Source organism: Ochlerotatus camptorhynchus, unplaced genomic scaffold (assembly GCF_037179485.1).
Source record: "Ochlerotatus camptorhynchus isolate MF236.1 unplaced genomic scaffold, CSIRO-AGI_Acam_v1.1 ptg000361l, whole genome shotgun sequence".
In the NCBI taxonomy this organism is placed as follows: Eukaryota; Metazoa; Arthropoda; class Insecta; order Diptera; family Culicidae; genus Ochlerotatus; species Ochlerotatus camptorhynchus.
Window position 1 is genome coordinate 13,141,968 of NW_027040849.1, and position 16,362 is coordinate 13,158,329.

The window sequence follows — 16,362 nt, forward strand, 5'->3', positions numbered from 1 at the left end:
AAATCTCTTCTAGATATCTGGATTCATCGTCAATGTCAATTCATGTCAATTCCTGAAGGCAGGCCTGAAGATCAGCAATTCTCCTCAAAATACATAGAACCGTTAGTAGAGTGGAAAAGTTATATTAATTCATCAATTCAACGATAGGCTCTTCAAAATAGAACCAGATGTTCAGGCCTAACATAATTAATTTATGTACAGGAATTCAGAAAGTCTTGTTCAGAGTTTACCTTTAAACAGGTACACATTTGTGTTCAATTGCCTTCTGCGCTTAGGAAAAGTTGCATGTTAAATGCAGAATCAATAATAATAACGAAAAACAGAAGCCGGTTTTAAAAGTGAACCTCAATTACTTCTTAAATAAGAAGCTTCAAGCATTTGAATCATCAGATTTCAACTTATGACTTTAGTTAGTGTAAAGTTCCTTATCAACTATGTTCTCTGTCAAGCCTACCAAACAGCCCATTATTCTATTGAGCGTCCTTATTGACTGTATTAATGTGCTGTTGTCTTTTTATTAATATTTGGATATTAGATTGTATCGCATATGAAATAACTAAACACAAACACAGTGTGATTCCTCCCATTAAGCATTCAATGCATCACCTCCTAGCACATGGATTGTTATCGACTTTATCGCATCTCACACATCGATCGCAGTGCCGGGGCGATGCGCGTATTCATGTTCGTTTCTTTCGGTACCTACATATGTAGCTATGTAGATCGTATCGCGGACTGCTGCAACTCACACGAAACTGGGGCATTTCACTGTCTCGAAATTTAGCGAGACAACTGGAAACTGATGACTGAATCGGAAGTTTGGTCGTTGAAAATGAACTTTCAACCCATTACCAACGTATCTGAGGCATTGTTAGTTATGTTGACTCCAACAGGTTGTTATCATTATCAGTAGAATATTCCAAATTCCATGACAAATATTGGACCTCTTGGAGCTCTCTCAGCCGTGTGTGCGTGCTGTTATCGGCTTCGCGGGGAACTGCTACTGATACCCACTTGTGTAAAGCAGTTCAATCCTTCTGATTGTTGCTGTTGTTGACGTCGTGTAATGGCCGTATCGTGTGATTTGCCAATGAGGTAAGTGTTTTAAATTTGTTTAACAGGGGGAGTGTTATTGTGACTGGGTCAATTGAGGTTGGTTTGCTTAAATTTGGTCGAGATATGGTGAGGACTTCCCGGACCTGTCGAGATTGCACACTTAGAAAGTTCTCAATTAATCCGGATTACTTATTTGGAAGCTCCAGTTCATTTTGATGTCAAATGATCTTGAAGTACGCTCGGGATTGTAGCATTGTTGAGATACGTTGGCTGTTTTCCTATCTTTTTTTTTTTGATACAGGGTCATAATCATTCAAAGCCGAAGATTATTTTGGACTTTAAACAAGATAAGAGCTTTGATAGAACTGGCCTTTCTTTCATTAAGTGTCCTATTAAAATGCAAGAAAATTTAATTATGACGCCATAAAAAGTTATAACCGCTAATAATACACCACCTCAGGGCAGATAGGTTAAGCCATCTCCCGAGTGTGATAACACTCTCATCAGTGTGTGTCCAATACACGCTAGAATTCAGTGACATTTACGAAATGTTCTACAAGTCAGTAATGAGCAGAGATGCCAGATTTACAGACATGTCTGTGAATTTGCAGTCTTTTAAGTTTCTTCACAGATATTTACAGACTTTTGTAATCAAGGGGAAATTTCAAAATTAATTTGGTTACACTGTTTTACATCTTTAATCAAATTACACGTGCGATGCATTTAAATCGTTTTCATACGATTTGACGGTTTGTTTGGATACTTGACTGATATGAAAAAGTGAATGAAAACGAGGGGGACAAAAGTGTCAGATTTATTCAAATTTTGCAAAAAAAAATCACTCTAACGTTTGATTTATTGATTTATAGTCGAACAAATCCATTTTATCGAATTCATCCGATATAATCGTGCTTTAGTCTCTAAACAAAAAATAATATAGATTTTTATCGGTCACATCGCAACAAACAATTGAGAGCTCTTATAAAACACCTGAGTTGATCAAACGTTGAATAATAGCTTCCAGAGTTGTACAAGAATGTAGTTGTATTACCTTTTTGGTTAAACGCTTCAAAAGCTGCTTAGAGCACTCTTAAATGATTGTTTACGTTCGGTTTACCTGTATGCTTTATAAGACCTACGATAACTTTTATAGCACCTTTGTTAAACTGATTGACAAGAGCTATATAGAACGTGAAATAAACGCATCAAAACAAACCATTGGAAGCTCTTATAAAACACCTGAGTTGATCAAACATTGAATAATAGCTTGCAGAGTTGTACAACAATGTAGTTGTATTGCCATTTGGTTAAAAGCTACAAAACCTGCTTGGAGCACTCTTAAATGATTGTTTACGTTCGACCAACCACCAACCACAATTTTGTTGCTAAAAATAGCACAAGTGATAGGCACGTTTATATGACCATAAGGCAATGATTATTCGACTGCAAGAGAAGTCACTCAAGATGAGCTTCATATACTTCTCTCATATGATCAAAATATGTATTCAAGAATAGAGCAGATGGAAACAGAAGCGGCTGGCAATCCGGGATCATGAGTTCGAATCTTGCTTCGAGAAACCCTCGGTGGAGTAGAGGTAAATTATATATAGGTGTTATTAATAAATGCAAACATTAATTTAAGACATATATCATATAATCAACGATAACATTTCTAGATAAATTCTCTCAATTAATGATTAGAGAGATTAATTGAAAAAAATATCAATCAAAGATTAAACAGATGCTTGTTACTACTTCCTCCATGATCACAGAATGTGAATTATGGTATAATTAAATATTTTTTCAATGTGCACAAATAAATGAAATTAATAAAAACTGTACAAGCAATTATTTTGGTGTACCACGACAATTGTTAAACTAATTTAAATCTGTGAATATTGTGAGTACTTACACAACGGTTATTAAGGAGTCATTAAAAAGTGCTATAAACGCTTTTCACCGCTTGCTGTACAATGATTATTTAGGAGTCATAAAAGAGTGCAACAAACGCCTCTCAGGTTTACTCTCTACTAAATTTCAAAGCAGCTGTCAAGAAGTGTCTACAAACGTTGTATAAGAGCTTTCACCAAAATAATAAAGCTTGAGTTTAAATATGTATCTATAAACGTTGTATAAAAGTTGCTTCTACTCCTATACCGCGTATACATATAATACTGTAGTTGAACAGGTTCTCCAAACCAGTGTAAACAAGAGTTTTACAGAAGTTGTAATAAACAAATTGTACAGTTATTTTCAGCATGTAGTTGAATAAAATCCCAATGGAAGCGTTTCTTCAACAAGAAATTTATTTTGGGTAAACGTTTTACTGAATACGTTAGACAACACCTTTGTGTTGCAGTTGTATAGGTTCTCCAAACCAGTGTAAACAAGGGTTTTATAAAAGTTGTGGTGAACACATTGTGCAATTATTATTCAACATGCAGCTGAACAAAATCAAAACGAAAGCGTTTCTTCAACTGGAAATTGTTACTTGGAATCTCTCATATCGGGTCACATCTCTATAGTGAACCCTACACGATTGCTTTTATTGACAATAATCGTATTGTCAATACATGCTATATTGACGTCAATATATCGAGATTGACAATATTTATGAATTCACATCATCAATATTATTGTCAATAATTCCCCTTCGCGTCAATATATTGATGCGTGTGGGGTTTGCTTATAAGTATCATGACAGGTAACGATGACAGCCGTTTGTTTATAAGAAAACTGGGACGGGACTTGACAATCGGGTAGCGATTTCGAGCCAATTTGCTGTCAAATACGAGCCAGTTTCTGATTGGTCGGTTTGACAGTAGCAATCGTGGAATAAAAAGGAAAGAGGGATCGCATGAATCTGGTTGGCAGTGATGCCGGTATCAATGTTTACGTCAATGGCGTTGTTAATTGTTTATATTTGCTAAAGGAAAGTTGATCAATTGAGTGCACTGCGTGTTTTAAGCGTTGGATATTGTTGTTTGTTTATGGTTGTTTGTAAGCTAATAAACTGCGGTGGAAACTCCGAATAAAATCCAAATAAAAATAAAGGAATACGGTGCGGATGGGGCGGACAGGAAATAACCAGGACAACACTTAACAATGAACAAGTTTTATTAACGATAAAGTTATCTTGGTATGACTGCTCTCTTCAGTGTCTTGATATGGAATAACGCTAGAAAATTGATTGGAGTGTTCAAGACAGCAATCCAACGCCTACTTTGTTAACACCCCCTCTCGTTTGGATACTCCTAGCTTCGTCCTTAATTCCTCGAATCGGCCAGCGTCCAAGGACTTGGTAAATAAGTCAGCTAATTGGTTCTCACTTGCAATTGGTTCTATCAGCAGCTTCCCAGCGGTGACAAGATCCCAAAGAAAATGATGTTTGATATCAATATGCTTCACTCTCTTGCTCTCCACGTTCTTAGCCATGCCGATGCACCCACGATTGTCTTCATATATGGCAACTGGCTCGATCTGCTTTTCACCCAAATCGCCTAGGACACCAATCAACCATATTGCTTCCGATGCTGCAGCGCTTAACGCCACATACTCTGCTTCACTTGATGAAGTGGCGCCCGTCGTTTGTTTTTTACTAGACCAGGCAACAGTCGATCCAAACACCTGGAAGACAAATCCGCTCACTGACTTCCTGTCCTCGGTATCGGTAGCCCAGTCTGCATCCGCGAACCCAACTAGTGGTTTTGCTTGAACATCCCGGGTTAAAGTCAAGCAATGATCCATCGTCCCTCTCAGGTAACGCACTACTCGCTTGAGCGCGGTCCAGTGCTGTTGTCCGGGTTGAGCTTGGAATCTCCCCAGGTACCCGACAGGATAGCAAATGTCTTATCTCGTTGATACCATCACGTACATTAAACTTCCCAGTAGCTCACGATACACAGCAAAAAATAATGAATATTAACAAGAGCGTAATTTATAAACAAGCAGAAAAAAAAGTCGCATAATTCAATATCTAGTTTAATTTTACGCAAGAAGTCGCGCACATAATATTATAATAAAAAAATGTTGAAAAATACACGACATGAGGTAAATTTCAACTACTTTTATCAGAACAATACGCCGTGCAAGTAATATTCAGCGACATCACCTAGAAATTTACACGACATTCGCGTAAACAAGTTTGACGCGAGACTGCCAGACGGCAGATAAAAAATAGTCAGCCATTTTCAGAGTGCGTTGCGTTTGGCTTGTCGGTAGCGTCGAAAAGGTTTGTTGAAATGGAGAAGAAAATTAAGTGCAATATATGTGATACTGTGTTTACAGATGTTACATTATACAGCCTTCATATAAAAGTGCATCGTGGCTTCAAAATATTTAATTGCTCGGTCAAAGAATGCAATAAAAATTTCGGGTCATTTTCGTCATTCCGACATCATCTCCGGTACCGGCACTCAGATATCAAAACCAGAAATGATAGGCCACCAATAAAGTGCTCTGTTACATCATGCAGTTTTATGGATAATGATTTCTCAAAAATAATGAAACATGCTTTGCAGCATATTTCAACGGGTCAACCAGTGTACTGTCCTTTAAAATGTCCAACGAGAAAGCCGTTTGCGACAAGCAATAGTTTAAGAATACATAAAATGTACATGCACAGAAGAGGCTTTCAAAAATCACTCGTTTCTTCATCAACGGAGGATTCTTTGCATAGCAACAGTTCAGGAGAAGATATCGCATTTTCCGGTGGTGGAACAGAACAGGAAGAAGAAAATTGTGGAAAAGGAAAAGAAGAAGAAAAAGAAGATGAAGTGCATCCCATAAGTGTGATCGAGAAAATTATGGGAACGCTATTTTTAAAGTTACTTTCCAAGCACCATGTTACTAACAGTTCAATTCAGGAAATTGTAGAAGCTTTTGGAGAAGTTGCTCGTGTTCAGGAACAAATTTTGAAAACTAAATGTGACGCGATGGCGGAGCAGCTTAATATTACAACTTCTACTTTAAAACATGCTATTGTTGTACAACTCGGGGAAGGTCTACTGTTGAGCAGAATGTTTGGATCTACTGGGATTTTTCGTACAGCGTATACACGAAAAAAATTCTATAGTGAAAACTTTTCATACGTGTCTCCAGTAGAAATTCCATTGCAGAAAAATAAGGATCACACGGATTGTTTCTATTATTATGTGCCAATCCTCGACACCCTAAAAGGACTGTTAAACGATAACAATATTTACAATGCTATGTTTCGTGACAAACATAATGTTCCTGGTTACATGAGCGACTATACGGATGGTTTAAAATTCAAGAGCAGTAGCTTCTTCAACCGAAAAACAATTAATCTTATTGTCTACCAAGATGCCGCGGAAGTTGTGGTCAATGCTCTTGGGAATGCTACCTCACGCTATAAATTACTATGTGTTTACTTGGTACTAGGCAACTTAGATCCTCATTTGCGTGGGCTCACGGAAAACGTTCACCTTGTTCTACTTTGCAAGAACAAAGATTTTTCATATTTCGGTACAAATACTGTGCTCCGGAGATTCGTAGAGGATGTAAAAGTACTGGAAGAAGAAGGCATCGTTGTACACGGTAGTGGTGAAGAAGAAACGGTATACGGATCAGTATTTACTACTATGAATGATAACTTGGGTGCCCATCAGCTTGCTGGATTAACGGAAAGTTTTTCCAGAAATTCTTTTTTCTGTAGAAGTTGTTATATGGATTACGGAACCTTTCAGAACGACCCCCTTGGATTTGCAGCATCGCGAACTCCTGAATCGAATAGGATGGACCTTAAAGTGATTCAAAATAACTCTGCCCAAATTCCGTATCGAGGGGTTAAGTCAGGCTGCATCTTAAATGAATTACAATATTTTGAAATGTTCGATTTGGGTGCTGCACCTTGTGTCGCGCACGATTTATTTGAAGGGTGGGTAAATTATGACCTGTATCTCATCTTCAAAAGATTGGTGTCCGAAGGAACTGTTACTGCAAGCTACTTGCAGGGAAGAACCAACAGTTTATTTAAGCAACTCAAAATAAGTACAAAGCTTGAATTCAACTTCTCTCGAAAGGCGAACAATTTCAAGGGAAAAGCTTGTGATTTGTGGCATCTTGTACAGATAATTCCTTTAATTTTCCTTCAGAAATCCATTGATTACAACAAACCAGAAATTATTATGCTGCTTTTGATTAAAAAAATCACTGATGCTGTAACAGCTCCGGTTATTTCAAACGTACAAATACACATACTGGCAGCAGACTTGAATGAGTATGTGGAATTGAGGAGATCTCATTTTATGTTACCATTGAGACCCAAACACCACTTCACACTCCACTACCCTCGATACATGTTATATATGGGCCCTATAATGGCCTACTGTACCTTATTCTGCGAAAGAAAACATTGCTTTTTTAAGCGATGCTTGCGTACTACGCTCAACTTTAAAAATGTCGTAAAATTCTGCAGCGAGCAACATCAATATTACCAAGGTCTTTTGAACTTGCAAACCAATCGTTTTAAAAACGATTTTCTTTTGGAAAGTTTCGTAGAAAATTTTGAGGAACTTCCGTGCTCATGGAAGGACACCCTTCGTGATTTAAAATTGGATGATGACCGATTTGTGTACGCTGAAAAGAGTTCATACTTAGGATACTCGTATAGTGCAGGCAATTTTTTGTTCTTAAATCATGATGAATACGGAGAAAACTTTTTTGTGCTGAATATCGTGTTACTGATCTATAACAGTTCGTCGAAAACAATTGTAGTTTTTGGGAATGAACTCGCAGTAAACCATATTCACGAGCGAGGTGTTTTGGAGATAAAGAACAACGACGAAGACTCATCAAGGTTACTCTGCAAACCAATTGAAGATTTCATTGACCGAACACCGATTGCTTCTTTCGAAGAAAATCATAAAAAGTACCTGTTTATCAAGCATTCCATACCACCAATTCCAATTAAGGACAATAACTAAGCACTATGGACCAATTAGTTGCATACAAAGTTTGTGACTCCTCTCGCCGTAAAAGACACATCATCATCGCTACAACAAGTATTGAGAGTTTGCTTGAACATGGTATGTATTGATCACTCATAAATCAAATTCAAATCGACTCATTTTTCTATTTTATTATCTCTAGGATCCCACACTATCGATCGCCTATTTTCACACGTAGTACTGGAAAACGATGGATGCGAACTATCCAGTGACTTGGCCTTAAGTGCATTCAATAGAGAACTGCTCATGTTATTGGAGACAGGAGAGACATGGATGCCGGATGGTTTGTACACCACTGAAAGTCATACACTGGAAAATGAGGAAGGTACGTTGGTTTTCGAAGATGTGTTTATTTTTCCTAAGTTCTGACTTACTTGAAAGCGCATTTTCATACTGTGTCGGTCTCAATATATTTCAGCGAAGGTCAGCAATTTCTTCTGATCGAGAATTGCACAATAGTGATGGTAATTTGCTACAGGTTGCACCTGCTGGATACATTTTCGTCAATAATACTGGCACTAGATACGCAACGATTGTTTTTGTTGTTTATATGACATTAAATCAAGCTGAACATTACATTACGTCCTAAGTAACATGGATCGATTCTCTTCGTCGACTTTCTCTTTCTTTGATAACTTCAAGCTGAACATTGCATTAGGTCTTAAGTAACATTAACAGATTCTCTTTGTCGGCTTTCTTTTTCGTTAATCTCGTTGTTAATAACTTGAGCACAGAACCGTTTCTTGAAAATCTGTCAATTTTACCTAGGACCTAAGACAATGTTCAGCTTGAATTCTGCTTTGTGATTGATATTAATGGTGGTAAGCTCCAACTCCGATTAACGTTTAATTCCGTTCCTGGTTGGATGATCTGCAACATGTCTTCTTAGAGTCGTGTTGAATAAATCTGATATCGACATCAAAGCAGTCGGACATTCTTGATGGGGATTAAATCCGAGGATAATACCTGTTGGAGCCTACCACCATAAATCTCACGTCATTTTCCAAAAGGTCCTAACTACATTGATCGATTATCTTCATCGATTCTCTCTTTCGTTAATAACTTTGGCTACATTCATCTTTCGGGCTAATTTATCTGCATAGTCTGTTAAAAGAAAGTATTATCATAGAGGTAACTCTAAGACAAGAAGGTCCCGAAGAAACGTGCTCAACTCGATGCACCCCTCGAAACATGGGAAAATCCACGAACCCCTCATTTTATCTGTCAAACTTTCATAGAGAATCAAAACAAATATAGTGTAGTACTAGAATTCCGACTAGAATGGGATACGTTAATCATTTGCTTGAGACCAATAGGCAAGTCAAGTAGTGAGCCAATTTCAAAACGATAGTTTCGTATTGATTGTTGGTATTATTAAGCGAATTGTATGATAAGAACAGCTGAACATGTTTCGGAGCCGAGTTATTAACTGACTTACAAGAGACGTTGAAGTAACGTAACGTAACGTTGTAACGTAACGTAACGCAAGTAACGTTGAATTATCGAGTGTTCAATTAATGGACGGATACTTACTCAACATTGGAAAAGTCCAAAAAAATTGTCAAAATGATACCTTTTTGCATTGCCAAATTTCTAAAACTGGTTCGAATTGTTTTTAAATTATTTATAGGTCTCCAGCAAATTATCACCGAGCAGAGTGTTGTATCTGAAGCTGAGCATGTTCCACATATCACAAATGTTGTGTCATCGGCTATACTAGAAGGTCTAAAAATCGACCAAAACGTGGTTACTTTCCCCGATCACCACGAACCAGCGACTGATGTAGTTGCAATGCAATTATTGGCTAGTGTCGAAGATGATCAAACAGCAGTTTCAAAGCAACCGGGTGAATTACAGCAAGAAGATGACGATGCACCTGATTCACCTGAAAAACAGCAATGCGATGATGAATGTTCCATGGAAGAATCTAATGAAAATCAATCTCCAAACTCAAATCCTAAGCGTCCAGACCATAAAAGCATTGATATTCAGAAAAGTGCTAAAAAGCACGCTTCATGCGAGATGAAATTTCGTTGTTTTGAAATAAATTGGAACAAAGTGAGTGATAATGTTCTAGTTCGACTTACCAGTCTACAAGAATTCAAGAACAACAACCCTGAAAATCCAGTTCCAGGATCATTGCGTTTGAGCCGAAGTGATGTGAGCAGCTTGCTGAACAATATCGTAGATCAACTTAGAGCAATCGATTCCCGTATCAAGGCAGATACTATGGAGGTGGTCTCTAAACAAGTGATGCGGAAATATCCATGTTTAGAATTTACTGATGACGATGGCTTCGGAAATGGAATGAGTTTTGCTGTCATCAAACAGAAGATGATTAACCGAAATACCTATCTGAACAGATTCAAAGAACCGTCCGAACTAAAACTTCCGGCTGCTAACAAAGGTCGAAACGTCCGAGCAGGTACCCTTAAAAGTTATTGGCAGAAATCATCGAAAGATTGCGTTAAAGAAGTACTGTCAAAACTTCGGCGGGATGAGCCTGAGCTTCTGATAGACGAGTTCCTTACAGCATCGCAAGCTTTTGTGAGATTCCGTTTCAGCGAAACAAAGGATCTAAGGCAACTATTCTTGGAGTTCCCAGTATTTAGAAGAAGGAAACTAATGAATTTTCATTTCGAGAAAGCGACGGGAGTTAAAATCATTGATTTGCGGAAATATTATTCCAAGAAACGTTCTAAAATCATCGAATACTCTAGGTCTTTGAACCGAAAGTTTCCACAACTCTCAAAGGATTCCCCTGATTTGGATGTATTCAAATTTCTAGCTTGCATCGTTGGAGAAAACCTGGATGATCTAATTTTGAAGAAAGAGGTACGTATTGCTCATATAGACACTTAAAATTGACTTGGTGGCATCGGTGCACTTATATTTTTTGCTTCAATAATGCATAGTACAACCACCGACAAACCGACATGACACTTAATTCTGATTTATGCCCGAAAATCGTTAACTGCCGATTTAAAGGTGCAGTGATCCGAACTGTCAAAACCATAGGATTTTTTGATCTACATAGATTAAGATAATTTGTCCAGAATAGATCAGACACGAGCTAATCCATAACTTTTTCATGCGGGTTCATGGCTTAGCTAAATATTTCCTGCGAACACGGAGTCAGATGTCAGTAATGCGCTTTGGTCAGAAATTTTATTGTTTTTGCTATGTTCATTCATGTCGGTTTGTCGGTGGTACAACACAGCTAGATTTGTTACGTTGCGATACATCTGACAGGCTTACGATTCAGCTGTTACTTTGTCACATCGTATCAAATCCTATTGCATTGTACGCTGCTCTTGATAAACAAATGCACTGAAAATACCAAGATGATCAGACGGAACTTTGTGCTTTTATGACTTTTGATCATACTTTTGTTTATAAGTGCAAACTTATACTACGTTCAGACTACAGAGTTGTAACATGTTATAACGGTTGTCAAATAATTGCAACACAGAATCCACCATCAAGATAGCGCTATAACATCAGGCATAACATTTGATAACGGCACAAAAGCATTTATAAACAAACTTTCTAAAGCCCTTTACACGCGAATTAAAGTACGCCCACGCAAACCAACAACATCATCGGATAAGGGCAACTATCACCTTTCCGAAAGTGGTATTGGTTTGCGTGAGCGTACTTTGGTTCGCGTGTAAAGGGCCTTAGAAAGTTTGTTTACAAATGCTTTTGTGCCGTTATCAAATGTTATGCCTGACATGTTATAACTCTGTAGTCTGAACAAGGCATTAAAGGGGAAACGCATATCAATAGTAAGCGTTCATAAGGCCTGATTGCAATGATCGATTCTCTTAATCGATTTTCTTTTTACATTGCTACAGCTAAGCGAAACAATTTTCTGAAATTTATCTAATTCAGTACTTTAACAAGTATAGGACTGGCAATCAAAAGCAACAGCAAATACATCGAGAAATTTTAATCCAAGCGAGTTAATAGCAAAAGCGAAAATCGATGAAAAAATCGATCATTGCAATTAGGCCCTTATGGACGCTCACTGTCGATATTATTATTATTAATAGTAGTGTAATCAAAACCAGGATCAATCGACTCAATTTGATGAAATTTACTACATTACCTGTTTTTTTCTTGGTTTTTACACTTTCTATAAAAATTATTTATCACTTATTCCAATTTCGGACATTACTAAAGCCTTCTTTATAGATCAGAGAAGGTCAGCATTGTATTAAAATCACCTAGAAAGGATTGGAACAAAACAAGAGAATCATTACCCATGAAGTTGTGTTGCCAAAAACGGGAATGTACTGTAGTAAGAGAATCGATTTAGAAATCCAAAAAATCGATTCCCATAATTTGGATCAAGATCGCGCAATCCTATTCGGAGTGCGTATCGGATGTCATTTTTTTGTCGATACAGGAGTCCCATAAATAGCGCGGTGGGCGGAACGGTCCACTCACTGCTATTTCTCGGCTATCCTCCAATTAATTGAACACATTTTTTGTAGGCGTTTAGTGTATGGTTGATACAAATCATATATGAAAACAGTTCAATTGGTTAGAGGATGGTTTAGCAATAGCGGTGGGTAGACTGCACCACCCACCGCATTTTTCGAGGGATTTTTGTAGGCTAACCGAGTGTAAACAAAAATTCAAAATAAAAAGTTCTACCAAACTTGGCTCGCATAATTTTCGGAACGTTTTCTGCTGCCTATTCTACCTATATAGTCGCTATATTTCTGTCTATCTAGTTTGTAAAACAAGTGCTAAGGACCCATTCATTTCGAAAGAGGGGATTGGAATTAATGAGAGGCAAACCAGCGGATTTCTTGAGCGACGAATTGTGAGGAGTTAACTGGAGGTTTTTTTTTTGGATTAGGACACTATAATGCTGGGTTTAGACGGCAAGAGACATCATGTGTGGCTCGTTATTAATTTGATATGGTGATAGGTAAAAACGTTGATCTTCGCCTAAAATTCGCCTCCACCGGCAATGTTTAATTTTTCATCAAGTGTTCAATTTCAATTGTAATTTTGTAATGAAAATAGCAACCTCGTCGGATAACAACAAATTCAATCGTCAATTATTCTTTGTATTGTAACCCTTAGTTTTCCCACACTAAGTAACACCACCATTCTGCCGCTATTCGCATAACAGTCTCATGTAGATTGGAATTCGATATGACATGGGACTATTATCCGAATAGCAGCAGCATTAGATATGGTAAAATTACACTATATTATGGTAGTGTTAGTTTTCGAGGGCGAGCTATGAGTTTCGACATTTTGGCGTTTAAATCTTTGTTTTTTAAAGTACACAGCAAAAAAAGTTGTTGAATATTACATCGAAACTGCTGCAACCAGGTCAATCCATCGGTTGTGTAATATCACATTGTACGATGTACATCGATTTTCCGAACAAAATTACATCCATTGATGTAATATTGTATCTGCTTTTTGCTATTACATCATTATTTCATACATCAGCTTGAATTACGTTGATCGATATTACATTTTTTTTTGCTGTGTAGATAGATTCATTTGGAAATGTATCCCTGAGTTCAGCAAGTAGTTTGGATCAATTAAGATGTGAGGGCATGTTCAAATATTACGTAACACAATAATTAGTGGGGGTTCGTCTTAAAGCACTCTAGTAAAATTATGGACTACTGTCACCACAAATATGAAAAAGTTGTTCCAAACGAGCAAAGCAGTGCATTTTGACGGTTCGATTGGAACAACGTTTGACAGACGTCCATACTTTTACTTAGAGGACTTTAGTCAGTCTGAAAATAGATACACATACCATGCATTAGGTATAAGTAGTACTAGGTAGTTCTTAACTGTTAGTTATATAATTAATTGTTTTTGGCAAATTGAGACATATACTGAGAAGTATTAGGTGAATTAGGTATAGGAAAAGTACAACCCAAGGGGGTGAATTTTCAAAAATCCACTTTATTGCGTTACGTAATATTTGAACGGGTCTTTACTCCTTTGTTACTATTATATGAAAGGTATAAACTATGCTTTTCAGTATAGTGTTTTATCGATAAACGAATGAACCTTATAAAAATATTTTTTTAAATATCAAATAATTACAAAAATCCGATCAACCTGCAATTGATTAGTAAATTTCAATATATTTGTTGATCGTCTGTAATAAAAATATTAATTTTAATAATAATAACTACTTGATATTGTTAAAATTCTAGATTGGAACACGACTCGACGATATAAAAATGGATTCGTCAGGCCCCTTACTGGTTTCAGTTGGTAAGTTACTTCTACACACTTAGATTTTTTCGCCGAGATGGGCACCACCGAGCAGCTCGGCATTTTATTTTGCTGGATCTCAGTGAAAAACTTGCCGAGATTCAGCTAACAAACGGGAATTTTGCCGAGATCTCAGCTAACAAACATATTTTTTGCTGAATTTCCAGCAAAATAAAATGCCGAGCTGCTCGGTGGTGCCCATCTCGGCAAAAAAATCTAAGTGTGTACGAAGACTCATGCATCATGTGATAATATTTGTATAACTCTCTTTATTAATTTCAGACATGGGTCAGGAAATGAACATGTATTACGTATACGCTGACCAAATTCGGCTCTCCGAAGGCACATTGGATATAATCTGTGCTTTCGAGGATCTTATGGCTGTACATTTTGTACATAATTTTAAGTACATTAAACCACTTTCTAAATTTTTGGAACTGCTACAGGAATATTTGTTAAAAGTAATTCCATCTTCAGGATCCAAATCAAATGCATATCGAGTTGGGAATCAGCAAAGAGTCGTTAGAAGGGTTATTACAGCCCTTTCGCATTTTGAATTGAATTGAATGTATAGAGAAATAGAAGTCGTTGCAATGTTTCAAACATGGTAAAAGTAAAATTAGTAGGAGCAAAATAAATCAGTATCACATGAGTTAAGAATCAAATCAATAAAGTAAAATGAATAAAATGTTGTTTATTTCAAACAAAAATTGATGACACATTCTCTCACGTTACAACGCTTTTCGTTGATCCATTCTATTAATTGAATTCTCCTTTGACCACGTCAGCAAAAATATATTCTTATCTATGTTTGCAGGTTAGATCAACCGAAGAAGTTAAATTAAAATTATGCAAACACCATTTATTTCAGGTTAATGGAGCGTGATTCCACTTTCATTGAATATTCTGCGACGACTTGTAATTTTACATGATTCGAAAAAAGTTGAATGTAAATTTAAGAACACGCGTAAAATTATGCGAAATGTCGCGTTAATTATATGTGCGCTAAAAATAGCGTAAATTTACATGATTTTTTCGAACTGTGTACGGTACTCCATTAGCTTCGGAAATTTGACGATAAAGCTGCAACCCTTTCTCCATCGGGGTCCTTGTAGGATTGCATTCCAACATGCCAAACTTCTGGAAGATCTTTTCTAGGCTTGCTTCTTGAGACAGCATCATCTTTCCGTCTTGTCGATTGTAGCGTATCTTCATGCCAAGGAAATGGCTAAGCTCTCCACAGTCGGTCATGGCGAACATCCGGGATGATTCGTTCTTCAATTTCAAAATTGTTGACAGCTTCGCTCCCGCTATGAGAAGGTCATCAACATATAGTACGACGAAAATGGCATCTTCCCCCCTCTCGTCGGTACGGGTGTACAGGCAATAATCGTGCTTGGAACGAATAAAACCTAACTTCAGCAGCGCTTGATTGAACTTCTCGTTCCAGCAGCGAGGGGACTGCTTCAAGCCATACAGACTCTTTTTCAATTTGCACACCGTGCCAGCTCTCGCCTTGACGCCGTTCGGAACCGCCATGAATATTTTCTCTTGCAGCTCACCGTGAAGAAACGCCGTCTTCACATCCATTTGGTGGAAATGGAACCCTTTTTGAACACCGACAGCCAGCACAATACGGATTGTCGTCAGCTTCGCCACAGGTGCGTAGGTTTCGTTGTAGTCCAAACCGGCTTTCTGCAAGAAACCTTTGACGAACAACCTTGCTTTATAGCGCACAGGGTTTCCTTCTTCATCCTCTTTCGTGCGGAAGATCCACTTTGACTGCAGCGGTTTGACGCCGGTTGGGCATGGCACCAATTCCCATACCTTGTTGGCCTCCAGGGATTTCAGTTCTTCATCGATTGCATCCAGCCACAGTTTTTGGTCATTCCGCGCGTTGATTTCATCGTACGAATCCGGGAAATCTGGGAATGTTGAAATTTTTCCAGCAGACGTTGCTCTGAACCCAGTTAGAAAGTCAAGAAACTTACCTGGGAGCCTGCGCTCCCGTTCACCACGCCTAGTGTTTGACTCTGAACAGTCTTCACCTCTTGATTGTGAAGGGAGC

General features: G+C 37.7%; 1 protein-coding gene across 1 annotated transcript; it reads left to right on the forward strand.

Annotated features, from left to right (window-relative positions):
* Positions 1 to 7,967: 7,967 nt before the first annotated feature.
* LOC135709608 (uncharacterized) lies at positions 7,968 to 14,860 on the forward strand. The gene is made up of 5 exons (XM_065231993.1): positions 7,968 to 8,105; positions 8,170 to 8,352; positions 9,658 to 10,862; positions 14,234 to 14,294; positions 14,577 to 14,860. The coding sequence occupies exons 1-5, from the start codon at positions 8,009 to 8,011 to the stop codon at positions 14,858 to 14,860; spliced, it is 1,830 nt and encodes a 609-aa protein (XP_065088065.1). The 5' UTR covers positions 7,968 to 8,008.
* Positions 14,861 to 16,362: the final 1,502 nt, after the last annotated feature.